The sequence below is a fragment of the Canis lupus genome, chromosome 13 (genome assembly GCF_048164855.1).
Source record: "Canis lupus baileyi chromosome 13, mCanLup2.hap1, whole genome shotgun sequence".
In the NCBI taxonomy this organism is placed as follows: Eukaryota; Metazoa; Chordata; class Mammalia; order Carnivora; family Canidae; genus Canis; species Canis lupus.
The window spans coordinates 4655001-4671762 of NC_132850.1; the positions used below are offsets into that span (position 1 = coordinate 4655001).

Consider the following 16762-nt stretch of genomic DNA (forward strand, 5'->3'; position numbering starts at 1 on the left):
TGGACCTATATTTTCACTTCTCCTGGGTGCACACCTACACTTGGTATGGCTGGGGCCTGTGATAACCATGTTTCAGTATTCTGAGGAACCGTCAGACTTTTCTAGAGGCTGTGCCATTTTGTATTCCCATCAGGAGCCTGTGAGGGTTCTGGTTTCTCTGTATTTCCCATCGCTGGTCATTATCTTCCTTCCTTCATTCCTTCATTCGTTCATTTATATATATTTTTAATTCATAGAGAAAGAGGCAGAGGGAGAAGCAGGCTCCACACAGGGAGCTCAACGTGGGACTCGATCCTGGGTCTCCAGGATCACACCCTGGGCTGCAGGCGGCGCCAAACCGCTCTGTCACCGGGCTGCCCTCGCGATCTCTTTAACATCCTCTGTTTTCCTAGTGGAGTGAAGTGTGATCTCATTGTGGTTTTTGTTTTTGTTTTGATTTTTGAGAGAGAGAGGGAGAGTGAGCAAGCAAGCAGGGAGGGGCAAACAGAGAGGGGGAGAGAGAACCCTAAGCCCACTCTACACCCAGCATGGAGCCTGATGTGGGGCTCGACCCCACAACCCTGAGATCATGCCCTGAACCAAAATCAAGAGTGAGGCACCCAACTGATGGAGCCACCCAGGTGCCCCACCCATTGTGGTTTTGATTTGCAATTCCCTGATGGCTAATGATATTGAGTATCTTTTCATGTGTTTATTGACCATTTGTGTATCTTCTTTGGGAAAATGTCCATTCAGATCCTTTACCCATTTTTTTTTAAAGATTTTATTAATTTATTCATGAGAGACACGGGGGGTGGGGGTGGTGGCAGGGACACAGGCAGAGGGAGAAGCAGGCTCCATGCAGGCAGCCTGATATGGGACTCGATCCCGGGACTCCAGAGTCATGCCCTGGGCCAAAGGCATGCGCCAAACTGCTGAGCCACCCAGGGATCCCCCCTTTACCCATTTTTTAATGGAGTTGTCTTTTTATTATTGAATTGCAAGAGTTCTTTCAATATTCTAGGTATAGATCTCTTATCAGATACATCATTTGCGAGTGTTTCTGGCCATTCTGTGGGTTGTCTTTTCACTTTCTTTATGGTTTGCTTTGAAGCAGAAAAGTTTTAATTCTGTTGAAGTCCAATATTTTTCTTCCATCAGTGTGTTTTTGATGTCATAACTAAGAAGGCTCTGCCTAAACTAAGGTCATGAAGATTTATTCTTGTATTTTAAGTTTTATGGCTTCACTCTTAAATAGGGCTCTGACCCATTTTGAATTAATTTTTGTGTATAGTAGGAGAAAAGAGGTTTAATTTCCTTCCTTTGTGGATGTCCAATTGTCCCAGGCATTTGTTGAAAAGGCTGTTCTTTTCCTTGTCTTGGCATCTCTGTTGAAAATCAATTGACCATAGATATAAGGGTTTATTTCTGGCCTTTCTACTCTGCCTCATTGATCTGTAAATCTTTCCTATGCCAGCTCCATGGTACATTTTGAATTTGACAAGTGTGGATCTTCCAGTTTTGTTTTGTTTTTTTTTTCCAGATTGTTTTGGCTGCTCTAGGTCTCTAGCATTTCCATATGAATTTTGGGAATACGTTTTCAACTTCTGCAAAAAAAAAAAAGCCAGCTGGGATTTTGATGGAGATTGCGCTGAATCTGTAGATGAGTTTGGGAAGTGTCGTGATCTTAACAGAATTAAGTTTTCCAACCCATGAACATGGCTTTCTTTCCATTTGTTTAGGTCTTTAATTTCTTTCAGTAATATTTTATATTTATCAAAGTATAAGCTTCTACTTTTTAAATTTATTCCTAAGTATTTTATTCTTTTGATGTTATTGTCAATGAAATTGTTTTCTTGATTCTTTTTTTTTTTTTTTAAGATTTTATTTATTTCTTTGACAGAGACTGAGGAAACAAGCATGAGGAGAGGGAACAAGAGGAGAAGCTGATGCTCGCTGAGCAGGGAGCCAGATGCAGGGCTTGATCCCAGGACTCTGAGATCATGACCCAAGCCGAAGGCAGATGCCCAGCTGACTGAGCCTCCCCTCTTGATTTCATTTTCAGATTGTTCATTGCTCCAGTCTAGAGAGAAGTTGATTTTTGTGTATTGATCTTATATTCTGCAACTTTGCTGAGTTTATTAGTCCTATAGTTTTCCAATAGATTCCTTAGGATTTTGTGTATAACGAGATCATGTCAGCGAATTTCACTTTTTTTTTTTTTTTTTTTTTTTTTTTTTTGCAATTTGCCCTGACTAGAACCTCTAGTACAATGTCAAATAGAAGCAGTGAGGGCAGATGTCTTGGTCTTATTCCTGAGCTTCGGGCAAAAATCCCTAGTCTTCACCATGTGGGGACTTTTGTAGGGGCTCTTTATCAGACTGAGGAGGTTCTCTTCCTAGTTGAGTATCACGAAAAAGCTGTTGGGTTTTGTAAAATGCCTTTTTCATTCTATCGAGATGATTCTGTGTTTTTTTGTACTTGATTCTGTTAATGTGCTACGTCATATTGCTTTTTGGATGTTAAACCAGCCTTGTGTCCCTGAGATGAATCCACATTTATCTTTTGAGTGACTAGAGTGTGACTACACCAGGGCTGGGGCCAGTGTCCCCAGGGCTTACCAGGAGGAGCCTGGCTATGAAGTAGACAGTATTGAATGAATGAATGAATGAATGAATGAAAGGCTAAACCAATCTAAAGTAGTTTAAACGACTCTGCTCACAACTTCATTGACTTCACCTGAGCGGAAAATGAGGCGTCCACACGGTATCCTCCTGGGCCTGAGCTGCCTGAAGGGCTGTCCACGCACGTGGGCACAGATGTCCCTCTGAGGGCCGGGCCCTGGGGTATGGGCTGAGCCGCCCCTTCTCGCCCCAGGCCTGTTCTCCATGGCCAACTCCGGCCCCAACACCAACAGCTCCCAGTTCTTCCTGACGTGTGACAAGACGGATTGGCTAAATGGCAAGCACGTGGTGTTCGGGGGAGGTCATGGAAGGCCTGGATGTCCTGCGGCAGATCGAGGTGGGGGGCTGCCCAGCTCCAGATGCATGACCCCATGGGGGAGCTGGGGGAGAGCGCTGCTCCACTCAGGGGAGAGTGGGGGGCACGTGGGGAGGGGCCCCAAGCCACCCATCACCCTCCACCCTCCCCGGTTTCTGCCCCCATCTGTCCCCCCCAAGGCAGCAAGGACGGGAAGCCGAAGCAGAAGGTGATCATCGCCGACTGTGGGGAGTATGTGTGAGTCTGCACGCCCCGTGTCTGCACCTCCCTGCGTCCCGGATTGGTCACCCCGTCTCAGGGCATCGGTCCCCTCTGGGCAAGCAGGGCTTTGTGTCCCGGCTCCTGGGGTCTGCTTGGAGCAGCTCTTGTGCCGAGGCGGCCCGGGCTTCCTCTGGCTCTCTCCCCGGGGCAGCCTCTGCTGCTGCGGCTGCTCCTGGGCCCACCCGTGTGGCTCCCGGATGTCGCTTCTGCTAAAATAAATCCTAGTTCTTGTCCTGCTGCCTGTCAGCCAGGTCCAGGTGTTTACAAAGGTTGCGGCTGTGCCTGGACCTCCTCCTGCGACAGAGCAGAGCACCGCGCTGCTGTGTGCCTCCCGGCCGGGCCAAAACCCTGAGTGTGCACCCTTGTCAGGCGGCCGCAGGGCTGCAGAGGCCGAGCTGGTGCAGGTGCCTCCATCCTGCTGTCCCTGCCTCCGTCCTGCCCTCACACCTGGTCCAGAGTCGGATGGGCACCCTGTTATTCGGTCACTGCACCAGTGGTTGGTAGAGTCCTGTGGGGCCCTGCGCTTGGTGCTGGGGAGACTGAGGCACAGATGGTTCCTGCCCCCTCCCCACCCTCCCCTAGACCCAGAGCAAGTCCAAGTCTTTGCCAGTTTGAGGCTTTGCTGCCGCTCACCCTTCGGCATGTCCCGTGTGTGGAGGCCGAGCCCCAGAAGCCATCAGTCACCAGAAACGACTCCCGGGCGGCCACTGGCTCACCTACTGTCTGCCAGTGGCTCTGATCAGGGTCTACACTCCAGCCATTGGGTGCGGCGGCTTCTTGTTTTGGGTTGAGGTCGGGTTGAGCCAGGAGGGGAGGGGAGCAAGCCTGTGACCCCGGCAGGTCCCGAGCATCCCTGGCCAACCTTGGTCTCTGCCTTCGGGGGCCTCGTCACGGTGTGGGGACTGGCAGTGGTGAGGCCATGGCTGGCGTGGCAGCCGGGGGAGAAGAGGTGTGCGGGGTACTCGACAGGCTGGCTCTAGGGATGACGCGGGGAGGGGCATGGGCTGGCCTGAGCCCCAGGAAGGAGAACAGGACGTCCATGGAGGGAACACAGTTTGTCGCTGTGGTTCCGTGGCTGCCCCAGGTGGGTGGGCTGGGCATACTGGCTGGGAAGCCGGGGACCAGGAGCCCTGGGGTGGCGGGTGTGAAGTGTAAGAGCCTCCCCAGAATCTGTCACGGGGCCACCCCAACCCTCCCGGGGTGGTGACCAAGCCTCGGGGGAGTGGACAGGTCCCGATATCCGGGCTGACGACCGAGCACCTGTTGCCTACCTCCACTGGGCCGGGGACCCCATGCCTGGCTGCAGGGAAGGAACGGGGACAGAACCAGGGTGCGGCTCACAGATGGAATGGCACAAGTCGTGCTTTCAAAGATTTAATAACACATTTTCAAAATATATCAGGTTGAGTAAATCAGATCACCAAGCAGCGCGCAGAGCACGATCCTACCCTGTAAACTACCCGTAATGTCTACCTGGAGACAGACGTGTGCGTGAGGAGACCAGAAGGAGGTACGGGGGATGCTGAGCTCTGTGCTGGGACTGTGTGTATTTGTATGATACTTTTTATTTTCAAAAATTTCCCTGGTGCCCACACCCCTGATATTCTCAGTGAGGAAAATTTTTTTTTTTTTTTTTTTTTTTTTAGGGCCAAACGGACTCGCAGCTCTGGGTGAGAAGAGACCGTCCGCAGAGCTCCAGCTCAGCATTCCGGAGGCCTGGGGACGGTGTGGGGACACAGCAGCCCCGGCAGGGGCATGCCCCGTGCCACCCGAGGTCCCTGGGCCGGGAGCGCACCAGGCCCACCTCAGCCGAGGCGGGACCAGTGTCGCTTCCAACACAGGGGCACCTGCTGGATGTGCTCTGGGAGGAGTGGCCTCGAGTGCAAGGCCGCCGGGGAGGCCCAGATGGGCACATTCCCGTAAAGCAACACCCGTTGACCCCAGCGGCCTTGCCAGGACAGAGCCAACGCCCCGAGGAAAGCCCTCCAACCTGCGGGGACCTCCTACGTCACTGGAACCAGCCGCAGAGCCGAGAGTCCAGGCCGGGTCTGCTCCCCGACCCACAGCCCCTGGTCCTGTGGCATTTCGGGTGTTTCTTGAAGCACGTTACCCACCGTCCTCCACAGCGACTCACGGACGGAAGGCCCGGTGGGCCGGCGGGGCCTCAGGTGAAGGGCGCATGGGGCGATGCCTGGTCAGCGCCCCTACGTGGCTGTTCCTCTGAGGCCAACCCCTGCGCCCCCGCCTTGACCGCAACCTGGGCGGCAGGTGAGCCACAGGAATGAGTGGGCTGTCCCTGCACTGATGACGCGGCCTTCTCAGTTGGGGTTCGGTCTGGTGGTCACCTGCACGGCCGCGGGCTCCAGAAGTCAGCTACGGTGCGGCAGGGGATCCAGATGGCCATCCTCACGCACCCTGGGGCACACCGGGCAGGGCCCCCAGCCCCAGCGTGCAGGCTACACGCTGGGCGTCCAAGAGCCCAAGTGCAGGTCAGAGGTTCCCAGGCCTTCGCTGCCCTTGGTGTTGGGAGGCAACCGCTGGTCACTAAGGTCCCGAAGCGGCAGCTGGGCACCCGGGCTGGGTGTCGGCTCTGCCGGGAGCAGGGGAGACCGAAGCTTGACCCCGAGAAGGACTCGTCGGGCAGCACACGGGTCAGAGGCTGCGGGGGAACCAGACAGAACCCAGGTCTCCAGAGTCCGGGCGCACTGCGCTCGGGTCACTGCCAGGCCACGGTCCAGGCCCCCTGCACCCAGTCCGGGCCCACCCTCTGCGATCCTCGGCACTGGCTGTCCCCCAACAGGGCCCGGCCTCCACACCCGGGTCCCCTCCTCGGGGGGCAGGGTGACTGGGGATGCGCCCCGGGGCACGGTGCTCCCACCTCTGCTGGGCCTGGCGGGCGGTACAGGCTTGGCTGCGGCTCTGAAGAGAGCAGCAGTTTCAGGGAGCGCCCTGCCCGGGCCCCTAATTACTGCCTGTCGCGCCCTGGGACACGGGCTGCTCTCGCTCGCAGGTCTGGGCTCCTGGGCACAGTGGGGCACGGCAGCAGCGGCCTATTCTACCTCTGGGGGCTCCCCCGCAGCTCCCCCTGCCCAGCCTGCAGGGGCCCCGAGAAACGGGCTTCATCTTAACTCTGAGCGGCCGGTGGGTGTGTGGGGTCATGTGCTGACGGTTCCGAGGGCCCATCTGGGGTCAGTGGGAGGCACACCGGGCCGGGTACTGATGGCGCCGGTTGGGGCCGCCGCAACCACTGCCTTGGCTCTAAGAGTGGCGTCTCTCAGGGTGGAGAAGCTGGCGGGAACTGGGTGCCCCAAGGTTGTTTGTGGGGTGGGGGGTGCTTACGCCTCTTCCCCAAGGAGGGAAGGCAAGTAGGTGCTGCAGTGGCCTGGTGGGTGGCCAACGAATGTGCCACGTTAGGAGCCCAGTACTCGCTGTGCTGAAGGCAGGAGCCCTGCTCAGAGCCCAGCTGGTCACCCTTGGGCCGGGGTCACCTGCAGCGCAGGCTGGGGATGGCCAAGGACACGTCCTAAGACGGGATGTCAAAGCGGCACCGCGTGGGCAGCAGTGCTGCATCCTTCAGGCCTGTGAGGCTGGGCCGGCCAGTCTACCAGAACCCCAGGGCTGGGGCAGGGCACCCCGGCAGGCATATGTGGCCCTCCCTGCCCTCCCCGCACCCCCTCCCCGAGCAATGGTGGCTTGTGAGTGTTCCTGCCTGCAGGAGAGGGGGGCAGGGCCTCAGTGGCAGCCGCACGCCCTGACCACCATGTTGCGGTGCTTGCGCAGGATGACGTTGTTGCTGCTGTCGTAGTAGAGCACGGAGGTGGCGCTCAGCTTGGTGGGGGCACAGCACGCCTTGGGGACCGCATCCGGCTTCATCAGGTGCACCTGGCCAGACGGGGCGGCAGGCAGAGGCATGAACACGGGGCTTCCCCGAGCGCCCACCCCCTGCGCCCTCCCCACCTGCAGCCGAGGCGGGTGCTGATGTGGAGACGTGCCCCACCCTGTCCCCGTCGCCCCTTCCCCGCCCCACTGCCCTCAGGGCACCCCCTGGGCCCCGGCCGGCTCCCCTCAGACGGGACAGCCCAGCACACGGTGCCCCTCCAGGTGCCCTCCATGCCCCTCTCTGTGCCTCTGTGATGTGCCCCCCCCTTAGCCGTTCGTGGTCTGTCTCCCTCCCACGTGCGAGCTGGTGATGGTCACAGGCCTGGAGACGGCCCAGCAGCCTAGGCCCGCCCCTGGGGTGTGCAACGCGCTTCTCCCGCAAAGCGCTTCCCACCCTGGAGCCCACCTCTAAGGCCACGACTGTCCTGGACAGACCAGGACTGAGGCCCGGGACCCGGGGGTGGCACAAGGCTCCGCGCGGGGCGGTGGGACCTGGGCCCAGCGCACTGACCTCTTGCCCCCCCCCGCCCCGGCCCTGCTGCCAGGAACGAGCCCAGGGCAGTGGCCTTTCAGCCTCCGAAAAAATAACGCGCTGCACCGAGAGGACGGGCTGCAGCGCCAGCGGCCGGGCAGGGGCCACATGCAGGGGGCCTGGGGGGGAGGCTGCACGGGTGAGGCGGCCTCCCCGCAGCCCCAGCCTCCAGCCCTGGCAGGGGCGCCGAGCGGGACCCGGACGAAGCCGTCTGGTGGGGGGCCCACCGGCAGCCTGGCCCCCGCCCCCCCCCGCCCCCCCCCGGGCCCGGTCTTGGCCCCGTAGGCCCAGCGCGGAGCCGCCTGCGGAAGGACGCTGGTTGCTCGGGGCCCAGCAGCCTCGCGAAGGCCCAGCCTGGCGGGGACGCGGCTGCCACTGCCCCCAACGTCCCCACCTCCACGCGCCATGGCTGGGCTTGGTGTCCGTAGGCCCACGGGACAGAAACCAGGGGACACGGCCCCCCTGCAGCAGCCGCGGGGCTCTGTGGGCAGGAAACCTGCGAGGGCCGCTCCTGAGCTGGGGCTGGGGGGACGTCGGGCGCCGCCGGGCGCGGCCTGAGACTCCCCGCAGATGACGGACAGAAAGACAGGCCTTTGTCCCATCTGGGCCCAGACCAGGGGCTGTGGAGGCCGTGGTGCCAGCCCACTTAGCTTGGTGTGGGCCCTGGGGGAGCAGGTCACAGGGTCTGTCACTGGCTGGGCCGCTCTGGGTACAAGTCACGCCCCTGCCAAGGGGGTACAACGGCTCTCTGCTCGTTCCCCACACCAGCGTATCCAGGACACAGGCCTCGCGCCAGCCCCACCGGGATCGGGGCACAGAGGATGTCCCAACCTGGTCCCTGCTCTCACGGACTCCGTGGGGAGGGAAGGGGACACGGGGAATATTCCAGTCGGCACCCAGGACCTCGGGGTCAGTACAGCCCTCCAGCCCAACGGGCTCACCTGCAGACCCCAGGTGCCCCACTCCCTGCCCCTCCCGAGGGCCGCCCTGCCTCTGCCCTGTACCCCACACCCTGGCGGTGGCCACCGCAGCCCCCCGCTGGCACCCTGCCTGCCCCGCCCCGCCCCGTCCTTCTGCGCTGCAGCCAGAGCAGCACTTCCAGAGAGCAAGGCAGGCGGTGGCACTTTGCACCTGCTTGTCCCTGGACAAGGGATTAAGTCCACCCACCTGGCCCTTCAGGCGGGACCCCAGGGCCCCGTGAGCGGCCCCTGACCCCCGACGTCACCTGCCGCCCGAGCCCACCCAGCCAGCCAGCCGGACTTGGGAGCTGCAGGGGCCCCTCGGGCCGCACGCCCTTGAGCCCCTGGAGGAGCAGGAAGCAGGTGCGTAAAGGGCAGCTGGGGCTCACGTGCCTCATCCCACTGAGCTCCTCATCCCACTGAGCTCCGGGCAGAAGGCGGCTCCTGGGGGGCGGGAGGGGGCAGGCCCCGCCTGACGTGGGAAGGTGGTTACCACCGAGCCAAAGCCCCCGCGGTGCTGCGTCTCCTCGCCCCTGGAGCTCCCAGACAGGCTTGGGGACACAGGAGTTAGGAGTCCAGGTCCACCTTCTAGGAGGTGTCCACCCCGAGTCAGTACCACGTAAGCCTTGGGGTGCCGCGTTGGTAGCAGACGCCCCCCAGAGCTCCTGGTCCCCGCACACAGCCGGGCACCCCCGAGGGTGAGGGACGCACAGACTGACCCAGAGACGACTCCACGGCCCAAGGCAGAGAGAAGGGCCCAGAAGGGGGCGGAGGGGGCGGACCCTCACCAGGAGCCCTGGGAAGGCACAGCCCCTGGCGGCCAGTGTTGAAACCCAGAGGGGCTGGATTTCGGGGTCCTTAGGACCTGAGCACTTCCAGCGGCCCGTGGGCCAGCAGCAGCCTGGCTGGGCAGGGGAGGGGGGTGGCGGGAGTAGCCACCCCGCCTGGGGCCCCACCTGAGTCGGGAGCTGCTCACCCTCCCAGAGCACAGCCCAGAGACCCCAGGGCACCCAGGGGCCGAGGAGCCTTCCCCCCCAGCCCCCCAGCACCCCGTGGGAACCAGCACCCCCGAGGCCCCGCCCACCTCTCCACCCCTCCCTGCAGCCCTGCCCCCCTCCAGGGGCCCCTCCCGCAGGCCTTCCTGCCAGCAGCTCCCCGAGCAGCTCCCCACGGCCCAAGCTGCTCCGGCCACGCCCCCGGCTCGGGCCCTGCAGCAGCGGCTGCCCTCCAGCAGGGGACCAGCGCACACACCTGCAAACACTGCGTGCCCACCCCCCCCACTACACGGTGGGCTGAGCCCCTTCGAGGTGGCACGCTAGCCCAGCAGCAGCAAGCAGCCCCACCAGGGCTCCTTGGGACTCCTGCCCTGGGGAGAGGGAAGGACGACTATACACACACAGAGGAGACGCCCCTGAAGACTGGTTCCGGTGAACGGGGGCACCGCTGCAGGGCACTACAGGACCTCGGCTTCAGGAGGCTGCTGCCTTTAAGAGCCGGAGACGTAGCTGACCTTCCTCACACACAGAGACAGACATGGAGAGTTAGAATCAGGAGACAGTACATTCCAGATGAAAGAACAAGACACAATCACAGCAAGACACCTAAGAGAAACGTCAGCAATATACCCGCTAGAGATTTTAAAGGAATGACCACAATGATACCGTATGTGAAAAGAGTGGAGGATGTCAGTGAGACCCTTAAAGAGAAAAAAAACGACCAGTCAGAGATGAGGAACACCATAAATGCGATTTAAAACACACTGGAGGGGCACCTGGGTAGCTCAGGGGCTTAAGTGTCTGATTCTAGTTTTGGCTCAGGTGAGTCATGGGATCGAGTCCTGCATCGGACTCCTGCTTGGTGTGCAGTCTGCTGGAGATTCTCTCCCTCTGTCCCCCTCATGCTCTTCATCTCTCTGTCAAATAAATAAATCTTAACACACACACACACGATAGAATAAAGAGTAGGCTGGAGGAATCAGAGTAATGGAAAGTAATCAGGGGGGCACCTGGGTGGCTCAGTGATTGAGCATCTGCCTTTGGCTCAGGTCATTATCCCGGGGTCCAGGATCAAATCCCACATCAGGCTCCCTGTAGGGAGCCTGCTTCTCCTTCTGCCTATGTCTCTGCTGTTCTCTCTGTGTCTCTCATAAATAAATAAATAAATAAATAAATAAATAAATATCTTAAAAAAAAAAAAAAGGAAAGTAATCAAGATCACCAGATGAGAGAGGGGAAAATTACGCAGAATGAGAATAGATTTAAGGAACTCAGCAACACCATCAAGCATTTAACATCCTCATCACAGGGATCCCAGAATGAGAAGAGAGAGAAAAGGGGCAGAATATTTATTTGAGGAAATAACAGCTGAAGAAATAGGAGGAAGGAAACAGAAATCCAGATTCAAGAGGTAGATCCTGGAACCAGATCAACCCAAGGAGATCTGCTCCAAGACACACAGTAATCAAAATGGCAAAAAGGAGTGCTACAGAGAATGTTTAAAGCACCAAGAGGGGATTTACAAAACAAAACAAAACAAAACAAAAAAACACCCAACAGCACATACAGGGGAACCCTAGAAGGCAATCAGCTGAGTTTTCAGCAGAAACACTGCAGGCCAGAAGGGAGTGGCATGATATATTCAAAGTGCTGAAAGGAAAAAAGCTGTAGCCAGGACAACTCTGTCCAACAAGGCTACCACTCAGAATAGAAGGACAGATAAAGTACTTCCCAGAAAACAAAAGTTAAAGGAATTCATAACCACTAATCAGCCCTACAAGAAGTGTTAAAGGAGATTTTTCTAGTGGAAAGAAAAGATCATAAGTAAGATTAAGACTAGTAGGAAGCACAACAGCAGTAAAAATAAGTATGTTTATAAAAATCAGCCAAAGGACTCACAAAATAAAAGGATGTAAAGCATGACACCATATACCTAAATGATGAGGTGGGGGGAGAAGAGTAAAGAATGGGTTCATCTTAAACAACCATCAACTTAATATAGACTGCTCTAAGCAGAAAATGTTAGGTACAAACCCAACGGTAACCACAAATCAAAAGCCAGGAATAGGTGTGCAAAAATGAAAGGGCAAGGTAGCCACATATATTACTAAAAAAAGTCTGCACTAGACATGAGAGTAGAGAGCAAGGGAGGAAAGGAACAGAAGACATACAAAAACAACCACAATGGAATGGCAAATAAAACAAAATGGCAACATGTACGTCCCTATCAATAATTACTTTGAATGTAAACGGACTAAATGCCCCAATCAAAAACACTGGGTAATAGAACGGATACAAAACAAAAAAAGACCCATCTATACGCTGCCCACGTAACACACCCATTTCAGATGGTGAGACACCTGCAGACTGAAGGTGAAAGGGTGGAGAAACATTTACCGTGCAGACAGACACGATAATGAAGCCAGGACATGGGACAAAACAGACTTTAAAGACCACAAGAGACAGAGAATGACACTATATAATCATAAAGGGAACAATCCAACAAGAAGCTCTAACAATTGTAAATATTTATACACCCAACATGGGAGCACTCATATACATAAAACAGTAATAACAAACACGTAGTAAACTGACAGTAATACAGTAATAACAGGGGACTTTAACACCCTAGTTACATCAACAGATAGATCGTCCAAACAAAATCAACAAGAAAACAGTGTCTTTGAATGACACATCTGACCAGATGATTTTAACATATATTCAGAACATTCCATCGTAAGAATATACACTTTATGGGATCCCTGGGTGGCTCGGTGGTTTGGCACCTGACTTGGGCCCAGAGCATGATCCTGGAGTCCCAGGATTGAGGCCCACATCGGGCTCCCTGCATGGAGCCTGCTTCTCCCTCTGCCTGTGTCTCTGCCTCTCTCTGTGTATCTCTCATGAATAAATGAATAAAATCATTAAAAAAAAAAAAAGAATATACACTTTACAAGTGCATATGGAACACCTTCCAGAACAGATCACATATGAGTCCACAAAACTAGTTTCAATAAATTACAAAAGATTAAAGTCATACCATGCATCTTTTCTAACCATAATATTACAGAACTAGAAACCCAACACAAGAAAGAGTCTGGAAAGAGCACGAATACATGGAGGTTAAATAACATGCTATCAAAAAATGAATAGGTCAACCAAGAAATCAAAGAGTAAAATTTAAAAATATATGGAAAAAAAACTAATGAAAATGAAAGCACAATTGTCCCAAATCCTTGGGATGCAGCAAAAGCTGTCCAAAGAAGGAATTTTATAGCAACACAGGCCTACCTCAAAAAGCAAAAAAATCTCAAATAACCTTATCTCACAGCTAAAGGAGTTAGAAAAAGAACAAAATCAGCAGGAGGACAGAAATAATAAAGATGAGAACAGAAATAAATGAAACAGAAACAAAAAATAAAAAAAGAGACCAAGGCACCTGGATGGCTCAGTTGGTGGAACATGGGACTCTTGATCCTGGGGTCATGAGTTTGAACTCCATTTTGGGTGCAGAGATTACTTAAAAAACAAAACCAATAATAGAGCATCGATGAAATCAGGAAACCAGGAACTAGTTCTTTGAAAAGATCAATAAAATTGGTGAACATTTAGTCAGGCTCAAAAAAAAAAAAAAAAAAAAAGAGCGAGAGAGAGAGGACTCAAAATCAGAAGTGAAGAGGAGAAATAGCACTGCAGAAATATAAAAGATCGGGATCCCTGGGTGGCGCAGCGGTTTGGGCCTGCCTTTGGCCCAGGGCGCGATCCTGGAGACCCGGGATCGAATCCCACGTCGGGCTCCCGGTGCATGGGGCCTGCTTCTCCCTCTGCCTGTGTCTCTGCCTCTCTCTCTCTCTTTCTGTGTGTGACTATCATAAATAAATAAAAATAAAAAAAATATATAAAAGATTATAATAGAAGAGTATTATGAAAATTATACGGCAGCAAACTGGGCAACAAGAAATGAATACATTCCTAGAAACATAATCTACCAAAACTAGAAGAGGGAAGAAAGAAAATTTGAACAGATCAATTACCAGCAAAGAAATGGAATCAGTATCAAAAGCTCCCAAGAAACAAAGTCCAGGACCGGGTGGCTTCACAGGCGAATTCTACCAAACATTAAAAAAAGGAGTTACACCTATTCTCAAACTGTTCCTAAAACAAGAGTGGAAGGAAAACTTCCCAATTCATTCTACAAGGCCAGCATCGCACCGATACCATAGCTAAAGACACTGCAAGTAAAGAGAACTGAGGCCAACATTGCTGATGAATACACATGCAAAGTCCTCAACGAAATACTAGCAAACTGAATCCAACAATACATTAAAAAATTATTCACGATGATCAAGTGGGATTTATTCCTGGGATGCAATGGTTGTTCAATAATTACAAATAAGTCAATCTGATACATGAATAAGAGAAAGAACCAAAACCATATAACCGTTTCAAAAGTTGCAGAAAACACATTTGACAAAGTACAACATCCATTCATGAAAAAAAAAAAAAAAAAAAACAACTCAGGAAAGTAGGTTTAGAGGGAACATAACCTCAAAAATAAAAGCCTTATATGAAAAACCCAGAGTGAACATCATACTCAATGCTGAAAACCAGAGATTTTCGTAAGGTCAGGAACAAGGGAAGGATGCCCCTGCGCTACTTTTATTCGACCTAACACCGGAAGTCATAACCACAGCAATCAGACAAGAAAAAGGGAAACAAAGGCAACCAGATCAGTAAGAAAGAAGAAAAATTTTCACTGTTTGCAGATAACGATACTATATGTAGAAAACGTTAGAGACGCCACCAAAAAACCTGCTAGAATTGATAAATGAATCCAGTAATGTCACAGGCTACAAAATCAAAATACAGAAATGTGGGATTTGTATACACTAAATAGAAGCAGCGGAAAGAGGAAATAAGAAAACAAAGAGTTTCTTTTACAGTTTACACCAGTTTACACCCATTTACAGTTGCAGCAAAAATAATAAAACACCAAAGACTAAACTTAACCAAGGAGGTGAAAGACCAATACTCCGAAAACTATAAAACAATCGTGAAAGAAAGTGGAGATGACACAAACGGGCAGATCCCCAGGCTCAGTGGCTGAGAGAAGCGGTACTGTTAGAGCCGCCCCGCCTCCCAGGGTAGACGCGGCCTAACGCAATCCCTATCATTACACCCGGAGCACTTGTGACAGAACGAGAACAATCCCAGAATTTATATGGAACCACAAAACCGCCCTAGGAGCCAAAGCATCATGAAAGAGAAAAACGAAACTGGAAGTCTGACGATCCCAGATTTCAAGCTACGCTGCAAAGCGGTGGGAAAACCCGGAGCGACAAGCGGCAGCGACAACGCCCCTCCCAGGGGCGATCTTCCAGCTCTGAGGCTGCCCCCCGCCCCCCGCCCCCCGCCCCCAGCCCCCAGCACGGGAGCCACAGCACCTGTGGGAAACACCAAGCGCCAAAGGAGCAGGACAAAGAGCCGACGGGGAGGTAACAGAAGGGGCCGAGGCCCAGCAGCTCAGCGGGGCACCCGTCACCCGGCCCCGTACACATGCGGCGGGAGGCCCAATGCACACGCCCGTCGCTCACCCCGCGTACGTCTGTGCCACAGGAGGCTGAGCACGCCGGCGACACGGTGGTGCGTGTGCTCAGAGCACACAGGGACCCAGGCGGGACGCACGTCTGCTGTGTGTGCCGTGCGTCTGACCACAAGAGAGCAGGTCGTGTAAGTCGCGTGTGTAGCGCACAGAGGTGGGGGCGCGCCAGCAGTCAGGGTAAGTCGGGTGTGTGCGGGTGCAGGTGCACACACAGCTCGGCCACCCAGGCACCGGCTCCTGAACAGGCGTGAGCCCGGAACTGCTCGTGCACGCAGGGAAGCTCCTGTGCACAGAGCCTCCCCGACACCCGGGGCTGCCACCCACCCGGCGCTGCGAGCCCCCGCCCCGTGGGTCCGGGCAGGACGGACGCGGTACTGACCAGGGACTGCAGGATGGCGTGGTTGGTGGCGTTCATGCACGAGTCCAGCGGGAAGGAGCACTCGCCCTCACAGTAATAGGCTGAGTAGCCCTGGGGGGCGATGACCCAATCCTGGGGGGTAATGGGAGAGGTGAGTCCCAGCGGATGCCCCCTCCTGAGCCCCGAATCTAGCACCCGGCGCGGCATGACTCGGGGCCGCCCCTTCCCCTCCCGCAGCCCCAGGCCAGGCTGCCGACCCTCGGCTCCCTCCAGGCAGGCTCCCCCAGGAGGCACCACCAGCAGGCCCGGCAGGGGGCGGGCACAGCCCTGTCCCCCGGTGCCCACGCCTCCTGCAGCTGCAGCCCCAGCCTCTGTTTCCCTGTTGCAGAGCTGACGTGTCATGGCTGAGGATTCAGACTGTCCCCGTTTCCCGGGTTTACCCCAAAGCACCTCCTCACACTAAGACATTCTCCCTTCAGAAAACACATCAGAACCTAACGCACAAGAAAATTAAAGTCACCGTAATGGGACCTCCCCCCGGGGGCACACTTAGGATCTTCGGGTGGGGACGGTCATTTAAGCAAAGGAGGCGAATCGGAACTAACCAGCCAGCCCAGGTCCTGGAAGCTGACGTAGAGCTCGTGCCGCCGGCACACCTGCCGGCCATCGGTGCCATGAACGTCATCTGCAGGGACAGAAGCAGGGGCTTTCCTGGGGTTCCTGCTCCGGGCAGCCACCACAGGGAGCTCCCAGGGCGGGGACACCCTACCGGGCACATTTGTTGAATAAATGAATGAAGTGAAACCAATGCCCTGGTGTCCTGAAGCCCATCCTGCAGCGGTGCTGGTGCCATGACCCAGCTCGAGAGCCTTCGCCGGCTCCAGGTGGCTCCCGATCGCTGCAGGGCAACCCTGCACTTGCTCAGAGCCTCCCCTGACTTCCGACTGCGGCCCCGCGATGCTCCCGTAAACAGCCAGGGGACCCTGGGCCACAGGTGGCTCCTGCTTTTCTGCAGAGACCCCTCCTGACCTCACCCCACCTCTCCCGCCACACCCATTCCACCCGATGGAGGGGCTCCTGGAGGCCAAAGGGTGACCCCCCGTGGAGGGAAGGGGGCAGGAGGGCAGGGGCAGGGCAGGCCCATCCCTGATCCTGAGCGGCTCAGCCTGGTGGGACACACAACTGTGGATCCTCGGG

At 55.2% G+C, this 16762-nt stretch overlaps 2 protein-coding genes across 7 annotated transcripts in view; one reads left to right on the forward strand and one right to left on the reverse strand.

Moving 5' to 3' along the window:
- The window catches only part of LOC140602383 (peptidyl-prolyl cis-trans isomerase E-like), a 31358-nt gene extending 14985 nt beyond the window's left edge, over window positions 1-16373 (forward strand). For 4 of the 6 annotated variants that reach the window (XM_072771826.1, XM_072771828.1, XM_072771827.1 and 1 more), the window contains 5 exons: window positions 2857-3000; window positions 3159-3216; window positions 3488-3644; window positions 4643-4750; window positions 4887-16373. In XM_072771826.1, coding sequence (XP_072627927.1) covers window positions 2868-3000; window positions 3159-3216; window positions 3488-3644; window positions 4643-4651 — 357 coding nt within the window. In that variant the 5' untranslated portion in view covers window positions 2857-2867 and the 3' untranslated portion in view covers window positions 4652-4750; window positions 4887-16373. The other 2 variants (XR_012005318.1, XR_012005323.1) reach the window with 2 other exon arrangements.
- The window catches only part of LOC140602382 (bone morphogenetic protein 8B), a 33450-nt gene continuing 21285 nt past the window's right edge, over window positions 4598-16762 (reverse strand). Inside the window, exons 5-7 of the mRNA XM_072771825.1 lie at window positions 16171-16250; window positions 15587-15697; window positions 4598-7122 (exon numbers count right to left, since the gene is read on the reverse strand). Of these exons, the coding sequence (XP_072627926.1) occupies window positions 6973-7122; window positions 15587-15697; window positions 16171-16250 (341 nt within the window). The 3' untranslated portion in view covers window positions 4598-6972. The remainder of the gene's footprint in view (window positions 7123-15586; window positions 15698-16170; window positions 16251-16762) is intronic.